The sequence below is a fragment of the Telmatherina bonti genome (assembly GCF_933228915.1).
Source record: "Telmatherina bonti genome assembly, chromosome: 12".
In the NCBI taxonomy this organism is placed as follows: domain Eukaryota; kingdom Metazoa; phylum Chordata; class Actinopteri; order Atheriniformes; family Telmatherinidae; genus Telmatherina; species Telmatherina bonti.
In genome coordinates, this window is record NC_136610.1 from 33,885,560 (window position 1) to 33,896,527 (window position 10,968).

General features: G+C 42.9%; 1 protein-coding gene across 1 annotated transcript in view; it reads right to left on the reverse strand.

Moving 5' to 3' along the window:
* Positions 1–995: 995 nt before the first annotated feature.
* The window catches only part of LOC306763571 (connector enhancer of kinase suppressor of ras 2), a gene marked incomplete at both ends in the record, with an annotated part of 76,658 nt that continues 66,685 nt past the window's right edge, over positions 996–10,968 (reverse strand). Inside the window, 6 exons of the mRNA XM_079250413.1 lie at positions 996–1,205; positions 1,314–1,576; positions 2,710–3,463; positions 6,164–6,264; positions 6,346–6,416; positions 10,780–10,851. Of these exons, the coding sequence (XP_079106539.1) occupies positions 996–1,205; positions 1,314–1,576; positions 2,710–3,463; positions 6,164–6,264; positions 6,346–6,416; positions 10,780–10,851 (1,471 nt within the window). The remainder of the gene's footprint in view (positions 1,206–1,313; positions 1,577–2,709; positions 3,464–6,163; positions 6,265–6,345; positions 6,417–10,779; positions 10,852–10,968) is intronic.

The window sequence follows — 10,968 nt, forward strand, 5'->3', positions numbered from 1 at the left end:
AAATAGCTTTGCACCCACACAAATACAAACTGTCTTCCCTCCGCTACCTCTAGAAGCATATCACAGTGGTAGTGGAACGCAAACATTTACATCAGTATACACAGCAGTATACACATATACACAAGTCTTTGAGGACCAGAGAGGGAAGGGAAGCATGGAGAACATAAAACAATAAAAGAAGGAGAGATAGAGAGAGAGCGAACAGAAATGGTGAGGTTCCACTCTGACAGAGGAGTCTCCTCCTGCAGGAGAAACTGGCGGGATTTCTGAACACTTCACAGTTTGCCGCCAACACAGTTGTTTCTTCACGCTCGCGGGCTTCCCAGAGAAACGGCTAAAGAGCACTGATGGCTGCCTTTTCACAGTCTTACACCGAAGTAACTTGCCCTTAACTTTCCCCACACTGTCCCGTGAGATCAGCCTGGATTAACAGTGAGGTCCCTGGAAATCAGTAAGATACGCAACGACAGAAAGAAAAAATACTAAGAAAGAAAACAAGGTCAAGAGAACGGGGGAGAACTGGTGGCTCTGGGTGAAAAGTTCATCAGTACAAAAGTACAGTGCTGTGGTGAAAAGGATTCTCCTCTGTATTGCTGCTACATAGCTCCCCCCTGCCCCCTGAAATCAACAGAAACATAGCAGAGATGAGAGAATAAAAATGGAAAAAAATGTGTTAAAAAATCTAATTGTTTTCCTCTTTTGCTCGACAAGCGTGTGGACTTTATGCTGAGTTCCATAGACAAAGGAAGATTAATGCTTTCTCTTCAGGCATGCAGTAGGCACCCTGTGGGGTCCTCAGGATTATCAAAAGTTCATACACGCAGATCTCAGACTGTTCCCTCTATGATATTTACACATCTTACAATGTGTGTGTGTGTGTGTGTGTGTTTGTGTGTGAGTGCGTGCTCAGAGTCGTGAGGGATTGGGTGAATGTAAAGCTGTTTGTGTGTGTGTGTGTGTGTGTGTCAGTTCAGTCTTTGCTTCCTGTCCGTTTCTCACACGTGTGTCTCAATGAAGGAGTGTGTGTGTGTCATGAGCGGCGCAGCCAGCGGGGAGAGGTCGTCCTGGCCGTTGGTGCTGGGGCTGAGCTGGCAGATGTCCGAGTAGAGCTCGCTGTGCCACTGCTTCCACTCTCTAAAGGTCTGGGAGCACAAGCCGGGGTCCTCCAGGAGGGCGCAGATTACCGCCAGCTCCGACTCTTTGGCCTGCGGGAGCCAACAGACGTCAGGGAGATACCACATGAAATCCTCTCACCTCATCTTTTTGGGCCAAAAAAAACCAAGAAAACAATGCAGTTGATTCAGCGGTGGTACCTTCAAGGTGCTGCGGAGGGCTCGGACCCGATGCAGCCGGTCGTTGAGTAGGGGGTCTCTGGCTCGCTGAGTGAAGCAGCGCCGCAGTTCCTGCCTGCTGCAGGGTCTGGGGTCTCCTAGAGCCGTCACGTTGGCTTGCTCCAGGGCTCGATAAAGCTGCTCGAGCCCGTCCAGTACTTCGGGTTCACGGCCCTCCGACACGCGCCGCTCCCTCCCCTCCGAGACCCTCCTCTCTCTGCTGTCGACTCTCAGCTCCCGCAGGTCTGAAACAGCCAAAGATGGTCGCTTTCAGTCTTTCGGTGGTGTACATTAAAAACAAACGAGACGTATCTTTCCTCATAGTTTCACACATAAATTCCAATATGTATTTATGTACGTTGTTTTCTTCTGAGCTGGTTAAAAGTGGAGCTCAGAAGCGGTGAGAAGATTTTCCCTTGAAAAGGTTTCCTTCATGAATATATAATCACTTCACACCTACAGAGCACACATGGCTTTATCATCTATTTAAGGTGCATATCGTAGTTAATTATTTACAGCTTTGTAACTTTACTTTAGGAGTCTACAGAAATGGATTTACAGGCTTTAATGATAAATGGGCTGTTTTTAACCTTATAGGCCACATTCACGTGTTCATCCAGCAGCTCTTAGCTCTCTATCACACACTGACGGACGCCTCAGAGAGCTCTTCCCTCTCAGAGACAGTTCCCAGCTTTTCACATCTCCTGTTTTCTTTACTTTTCCTCCAGCCTGGAATTTATTTCTGCTGATGTGATCTTTGAACTTTCAGCAAATTAACGACCTAAATACTTTCATTGTCAGTATTTTAACCAAATTGAAAAGTCACGGTGTAGACCATGCCTCCTAGTGTGTAGGTGAAGCAGAATGGTGAGTGTCCAAATACCTTTATAGAGCAGGTGAAGTTTCCTGTTCATGTTAATGTGACTGATCTTTATTGAATAATCTATTTTTATATGTATATATTGAGCCATGTTGGAATGTTTATAGCCTTGGCTAAAATTTACTGGCAAGCTGACGTACATAGTATAGTTTATATCTATGCATTGAATTAATTGTAAAGTGAATATCAATTAATGTTGGTTTGTCTTGTAGGAGGGGCCTCCAGTATAAAGCTGGAGGAGAAGCTTCAGGCGCGAGAGAGCATTTTTGTTGTGAGTGAGCAGCCAATTGCTTGTCCAACTGCTAGCTGGTGCATGGCTGACCCATGCGTTTTATTTTTGTAACTATTAAAGACAAGACAAAGTTGAAGAGCTGAGCTTCTGCAATTTTCTCCAACCACTACAGCCAACATCCCACACTCACCATTCTGGTTCACCTACTCACTAGGAGGCATGGTCTACACCATGACAGTATCATTCAGACGAGATCGTTTTCTTACCTTCTTCACCCTCGAACATATCTGCAGAAGGCCCCTCCGCCTCCTCATCCTCACTTCTCTCTTCCATGTGAGCAGCAGTGTGTAACAGTTTTCCTGGCATTGGGTCCCTGTTCCTGGGTAGACTCTGGCTTCTCTGCTTGTGGGAACGTCGGTGTGTGTGGCTGTGTGTGTAGGGCCCTCGCTCCAAGGGGAAGGGCCCGTCCCGCTCCCTGTCCCTCTCTGCTGCGTGGTGCCTCCGTACGGGCAGCGTTGCCTGTCGGCGTCTCTCCGGCGACATCCCCTGTCTGCCCAGTCCTCCGTAAAACCCCATGTCTCCAGCCATGCCTCCCATCATGCCGCCGTAATCGCTCTCCCCCGGCGCTGTCTGGAGGAAGTGCAGCCCTGCGCTGGTCAGCGGGGTCTCGATGAGGTCCTGCCATGAGCGGCGCTCCCGGTGGGATGAGCGGCAGCCAGATGAATGGGTACTGGTGCTCCCTGTCCCCGTTCCCATTCCCATACCGTCCCCACGCTGGTCCTCAGCGGAGGAGTGGGAGTGTGTGGACTCGCTGGAGAAATGCCGGCCATGTTTGGGCTCCGGGAAGGGGCTAGAAGAATTAACCTGGGGAGGGAGAGGGGAGGTGGAAGAGACCATCTGTGGAGGAATTGGGGAGGTGGAGGCACTTTTTGGAGGAGGGAGTGGGGATGGAGTGGAGCGCATGAGACTCATGGAGCTCACTGAGCGGGGCAGCTGGTCGTAGCTGTGGAGGAGGTTAGTCTGGGAGGAGCAGGTGGAGGTGAGTACGGAGAGGAGTGAGCAGGTGGGTTAAAGGTTGCCAGGAGCGTGACATGTTGAGAAAACGTACACAGGGAAAGTGGAACGCAAAACAAGGAGAAGGAGGAGTGCAAGGATGGAGAGAGGACAGGAAAGAAATCCCAGGAAGAGCAAAGAGCAGAGAAAATATCACAGGATGAGCCAAAGAAGCAATGAAATGTGATGTGCAACTCTGACAATGACCGACACGGCTGTTACAGTTGTGCTCATATGTATTCATCCCCTTTCATTAAAGAAAAGGCTGAATTTACAACAGTCACTCAAATAACTGGAGACTTAAAAAAGGAACAATAACTAAAATTTTGCAAAAATATAATTCAGTAATATAAGATACTGTTTTTTCATTTAATTGAGTTGAAGAAAGAAAAAAAAACAAAAAAAAACAAATGTGTCCTGGACAAATTAGAGACTTTTCTGTTGAACAGTGAGACAAAATACCTGTCAACAGGTGCAGAAGTCTGACTGAGAGGAACAGAAAACACCTGACTGGAGCGGAAACATTAAAGGATTGTTCAACTAATTATTACTTTATGACTGATGTAATATGTAATAAATTATCTTATTTGTTTGCTTTTTAAAAAAAAAAAAAAAAATTCTATTGAACCAGAATTAGAAAATAATGTGATGTTTTTCATAAAATTTTTATTTATTATTTCTTTAGTCTATTTCAGCTTATTTTACAGGCAGCTGTTTTTTTTCCTTCTTTAATAAAATGGGATGAATAAATATGAGCACAACTGTATGTGGTTCAGCTCAGGTTGTCATGGCATCACAGCCAGCACACAAGGATGTATGTCCTCATGCCAAAGCCTTGAGCCACCTTCATGTCTCTAAATGAAATTTACTGCAACACATCCCTGCACCTGTTTGTTGGTTTTTCCACCTTTTGTGTTATTCAATGTCAGCATGACGCAACACTTCTTCAGTAATGTAGCGATCCAGGCTCTGAGGAGGATTTTTCCTTCTATGAGGAAGGCCACTGGTTTCTTCGCCCAGTTCTTGTAGTATGTCACATAGCTTAACCTTTTCTAACTGTTTCTCTTATAAACAGCTTCTTCTCTTTGCATTTCTGATCAGGCAATGGTAGATTGATCATTTGCAGGTCCTGTTTCAGATCTTTGGTGGATTTTTTTGCTATTTTTTCAACCATTACAACCTCACTAGACTGCAGGGTTCTATGCTTACAGCGTAGCGTGTAACTCTGTGGGATAAGTTCTGATGGATATTTTACACTTGTAGATGATTTACAGAGGTTTTCCAGGTGTTTATATCCCATCCAGGAGGTTTAGAATAAAGCGTTTATTCACAGACTTTAGTACGTCCACAAGGAGCGATCCATGATAACAGCATTGTTTAACACATTTTCATAACAACAAAGATCTCTAGTGTTGCTAAGAGACTTCTATTTTGACCTGCAGAGTATGATGAAACCACTTTCTGTCAAACTTTCCACCAATTACAAGCAGTATAGCTAAAAACAGAAATGTTTTTCCACTGTGGCTGGAATAGAACGTGTTTGATGTGCTGAGCTGCGTCTGAGCTGGTTCTGTGAAGATGGCGGGTAAATACCAGCATCTGTTAGAGGTGGTAATGGTCGTAATCAGACCTTCTTTTTCCCTTCATTTGTTGAGTTTCCTCAACCTTTCAATGCTGTGGTGTGAAACCTTCTTCTGGAAATGTTCAGGACTGGAAAATGAGTGGAAAATCATCAGAAAGTCTGGAGAACTGTTACTTGAGACTACTTTAAAGGTTAGAAGAAAGCCCGGGTGCGTGCAAGCAACACAAAGACATGAAGGGTGGCTCAAGACTTCCACACAGTGCTGTACATGTCTGAACATCACACTGAGTTTGAGCAAAGAAGGCCAAACCCAAATGCACACAGGTATTAGATTATGCAGATGATGTATCTGAACCTTTTATCCATTTGCAAAACACAGTTTTTAGGCTTTGAAAACAAACATTTGGGAAAACACCTTCAGATTTTCAGATAGTCTCACTATGTTGTATATCTGTGGACGAGATACCCTGAATTTCTGGCTCACAGCTTCAAATGTGTTGAGATGTGTTGTAAACCCTGTTACTTTGTTTATTCACACAGCAACCTGCTACGAAAGAACGAGGGTGTTGTGTGTTATTGAAGAACATGCTGCCTAAAACAACATTTATGGTTTTTAACTTTGCATTCGCCAGAAGCCTTACTTTCCATATCAGCCCTCTGATTGGCCAACATGGCTTCACAGCTTGAGTCTAGAAAACCACCTTTTGGTTTGGTATAGTTCTGACAGCATTTGTTCTTGTGCTTGTTGTGTAGAAAGATTTCTTTTACGTAGCTTTCATGTAGAGGACGTTTTTTTGTGAAAATGCTCATGTTTGTGCGGAAAAAAGCCGAAGTGAGCGTTGCTAAATGTCGCCACCTGGAGGTCAGATGGAGTAAAGGTTCTGGCAGCCGAGCACAAAAATGATGATCTTGGCTGCTTACGGAAGCGGATAGTCTCCCACTCTGATGTTTTATTAATGCTGAGAGCTTTGCTCTGTGCAGCTCTGAAAACTGTGAGGCTTTTAAGACTAAAATATTCCATGAGGATAAAACACTGCAGAGAAAATGTCAAATGTGCTTCAATGAGTGCGTTATGTTACGCTTACCGATGGTGTGCGATGGTAAGTATCGCATAGGGATGAGGGTCCCTCCTGTTTAAGCGTCATTGATCCATCAACTTCATCTTGATCACTCTCGCTCCAGTAGTCTGGCACAAAAAACGCAATTTTATGAGTTCACAAACAGAAAGACTTGGCGAATCATCTTTAGTTGAGAAGCTCCATCCTACCTTCATCAGGGCGTGGTACTTTATCATCAGGTGTGTATCCAATAGCAGCAAGCCCCAGTCGGTTCATCCACCTGGAGAAGACAAAGGAAGTTTGAACTGAATGATGAAGAATCGTGAGAAGGAACGAAGATCAGAGGGTGATGAGAAAACGGGGAAAGCGGATTCAGAGAAACAAAAGTTGATTGCAATGGTAAAATAGCAGAAAATGAAAAAGGCCTCGCGTCTCTCAGCAGCTGATTTATTACTGTATCCATCCTTCCGACGAGGACAGAGAAGCTTAGAGATGCTGGGAGAGAAGAAAGCAGGACAGGAGGAATGGCGATCCTTGTTCCCATTCTCACTAAGCAGTCGGCCTCAGCTGGGGCTCTTTTTCTCCTCTGCAGTCACACGTCCTTCTGTCTGTCTCCTCTGCAGGTCCCAGCATGTCCTCTGTCCCTCTACAGAAACCTGATAATAAGGTCACAACTAAGAATAGAGGCCTCATCTTTATGCGGGTTGCAGGAAAGTCGTTGCACAACTGTAGGAAATGTCTTCTGCAGGAAGTGAAATTTTATACTTATTTAATAAAGATCCTGAACAACCCGATCAATCATCTTTACCGGCTACTTGTGGCATTGTGTTGGAGAGATATAACTGAGGGCTGTATAGGGGATCGGAAACTCTTTCAAATGCATTTTAAGTGTTATACATGACTCATGTAGAGACTATAAAACTCGTAGTTCTTCACAGTAGCACTGGACGTTACGGTAGCGCCACCCAAAGTGACCCAGTGGATGAAGCGCACATATCTGACATTTTGAGATCCACAATTGATTGATGAATCTTTATTTGAACATACTGAATGATGCTAAATTTAACTACACATGTTGAAAACATCCTCGGTTTTTCCTAAATTCAGGTATTTATGAATCGTTATTGCCTTGGTGTCTCAAAATGATCACGTACGGTTGGGAATGATGGACCTGGTCAGGCGAGAGCTTTCATAGCAAGCTGGATCCTCACTGGGAAGGTGGGGTTTAGCTCAAAACAAACATGACACAACTAACAATACACTAGTGGGTTACACATCATCAGTTGGGTAAAACTAACCTGTCTCTCAACGGTTAAAACCCAGCTCACATTCCCTATTAGTGGGTAAACAACCAGTTGACCAGCCCATTCAGTTATTTACTGGGATCTACCGTAACGCCCACTCAGTCTGCACCTCTCAGAGGAACCATAAGAGAAGCCTTTCTTATCTCTCTGAATCATATATGCGTATGAATGTCTGTTCAGCAGGAGAATATTCTAGTATATTCTAGTAACTGTCTGGAGATGAACTGACCTTCTTGCAGGGAATCAGACTTATAAGATACAATTATCCTTTGGTTTTGTAAACCTCTTTATTCTTCCAATTTTTCATCGTAATTCACAACAGAAGACAGAAGTTGTCTCTAGAGCACTACATCATTGTCACCATGAAGGAGGAGGGGACGATCCCAATGAAAGGGTCAATGCTTGAAAGACTGGATCAGATAAGTCAGAAAGCAACTGGGATTAGTGGTAAGTTAAGAGAGGTTGTGTTGGGCAGCAGACTTGATCCAGTGTGGCTCCAAACAGAATGGAAAAAAAAAAGTTTTCACTTAAAAATGGTCAAATAAGCCAAGAGGTCCTAACCAAGTGTCAGTTTTCACCCACAGTGTCTTTAGGAGGTGCAAAGCCAACATGATGTCACCCATTGGTCTGCGAGCTGCAGCTCTGAGCGCCATGGTTGAGTTGTATGTCTCTGTGTCAAATCTTGTGTCATTTCTTTCCACTTTTCTTTGGATTTCAGTTTAATCTTTAAGCTCAGGTTGAATTTCCAGTTTTTGCAGAGTAGGAGTAAGACATTTTTTTATTCCCATAACGGCATTTGCTACAATTTTGTTCTGAAAGTTTCCAGTGCACACGTTTGTCTTGTCAGTTTCCAAAGAGCCACTCTGTTGTTGCAGTGTTTCCATTACTTTCCATTCAAAATAAAAGCAATATTTGTTAGTTTTTACAAAATGTCAACAACGCTTCTTCTTTTTCCAAAAATTCTGGAAACTACAGCTCCACCAGTCCATTCTCTCAGCTTTCTCCAAATGCTTCTTTGAATCCATTGTCACATTTACCATAACGGCTTGATTTGGATCACTTAAAATCATCAAATTAGGCAGTAAAATTATAGGCCAGCAACTGCAGTCTCTTAAAGACCTTTATGACAATTGAAAAAAGGCACACAGATCTTCACTGACTCCTCACACCCACTGAACCCTTACGACATCCTGCTACCTTCAGGACACGGGTACAGGTCCTGTCCATTGAGGACGAAGAAAGCATCCTCTAGTTTCGTCCCAACCTCTGTTCGCTTGCTAAACAGCTGATTTGAAAACTGTGGCTCTCAATTTTTCTGAATGTATTTCATGTTTTAATTGTGAGGAACGGTATGAGTGGATGTGTTATGTTTACATCATGTTTTAATGTTTTTCTATTGTGTCTGTAGCACCGTCTTCACTGCAAACAAAGTTCCTAACAGATAAATAAAGTGAATTTGATTTGACAAAGAACAACTGCGATTTGCAGGTGTTTCCATTGAACAGTGTTTATCGCATTATCTTTCTTCTATCTTTCAGATCTCATTGTCTTACCTAATTTTACATATTTTAAGTACTTTTTAGTACTTTTATCTTAATATTTACATCACTTAGGTTTAATCTTATTGTTCTAATTATTGTTTTACAGAATTATTGATTTAGTTATTTTATCTTGTGTGTCTTTATTTAATCTGTTTAACCTTTTAGCTCCAGTGTTTTCTTCTTCCTCATGGGGATCCTCCATGTCAGGAGGGTACACCTGTTTGACCGACGGAGCCATTATTGTGGGGGTCATCCTGCCGGGGGTGTTGGTAGGGGTCCTGCACTGCAGCCATATGGCTGTGGTGTGGACTTTGATATGCTTTAGTATGAAAAGTGCTGTACAAATAAAGTTTGATTTGATTTGATTAGCCTCAAGTCTTGTAAATTCTTGTCCGTCTTGCATCATTTTACAAAGGTCGTGGCTTATGCAAGGTAGCCAGGTAGCGTTATTTTAGGGTTTTTTTTTTACTTGCGGTGGAGAATTTACTATGGGTTAGCAGTAGTACTAGTAGTAATAGTAGTAGTAGTAGTAGTAGTAGTACTAGTAGTAGTAGTGGTAGTAGTAGCTTTTCTTTCTCATTTTCTTTTCTAAAACTCCAAAATTTGCTGTTTGTTCGGCGCAATCCTTACTGGAAATGAATTGGTCACATGACCCACTATGTCAGGTCCAGGGACACGTAAATGCAAAAAAAGTGTTTCCATTACACTTTTTGTTCTTATATTTTTATATTGAAACGTCTGAAAAAACCACCTCATGGAAGCAGCAAAATTTTTTAGTGATATTTGAGACTTTTTTCCAAAATGTAGGTGTTTCTGCGCAATTCTATGTGTAATGGAAAAACACCAGATATCCTTCTGCACCACAAATGACACACAAATAAACCGCAACCAGAAACATACTGAACTTGGTTATCAAGAAACAAAGTCAGTCAGGTTATTAAATGGTCCAGTAGGCTGATTGGTGAGCCTCAGCCGAGTCTTGAGGCCTGGTACACCAGGCAGGTGCAGCATGGAGCCTCTAATATTGTGAGCTGGGACTCCCACCCTTTATTTGTGGAGTTTCAGCAGTCCTTTTTAATAAATTTTAGGATTTAAAATAATTTCTATCTATTAATTTAACTATTTATTGATTTTTGACTTTGTGAGCCTTTTATGTGACACTAAACCTGAAAACGCTGTACAAAAAATCTACCTACGGGTACAAATAAAGTCACCTGAACCAGAACCAAGAATGCATCACGTGTCGTGTCTAATTATACTGACATCGTTTGGAACTTTTCTGGCATTCTGACCTCAGAAAGATCAACATTTCTGTTTACTCCAAGTGCTCCAAAAAAGCCACGATAACAACACACCAGCATCCGTCTTTCTGAAGATATTAATTGGCATGACAATGCACGCAACACTTACACACATGAACCACTTAATGCAGTGCAGAAATCAAATATAGCTGGTTAATTACTATCCCCCAATTATCTCCCCATGTCATTGAGGAGAGGTGTGGATAATTAGAGCTCATCAGATAGCACTCCTGCAAATATCACTACAGTCTCCCTCTCACATATGCACACACTTGACACATACAAAAATTCTAATGCATTAGCAGCTCTGCATTTAACAAGAGGGCTGGGTTCATGCCTTATTCATGAATAGCGTTATGTTTTGTGGACTGTTGCTTTGTGCAAACTTGTTTTTACTCAGCTAGAATATTCATGCAAGGACACGTGGCGTCCCCGGTCTCTGACTATTGTTCACATCAACAAACAAACACATACTTAAAGCACACAGCAGCACTCACCTGTTCATTTCCTCAAGACAATCTGTGGCAAAGAAGAAGCTCTTGATTTTGGGATGACAGGCTTTGAAGGCACTGCAGTCAGGAGACGAAGACTGATTAGCGATTTTGCGTGTGTGCAGGGAGGTTTGTGTGCATTCACATTGAGTGGGGGTGAGAGCAAATGTGCTTGATTAGTAATTCTGACGACGC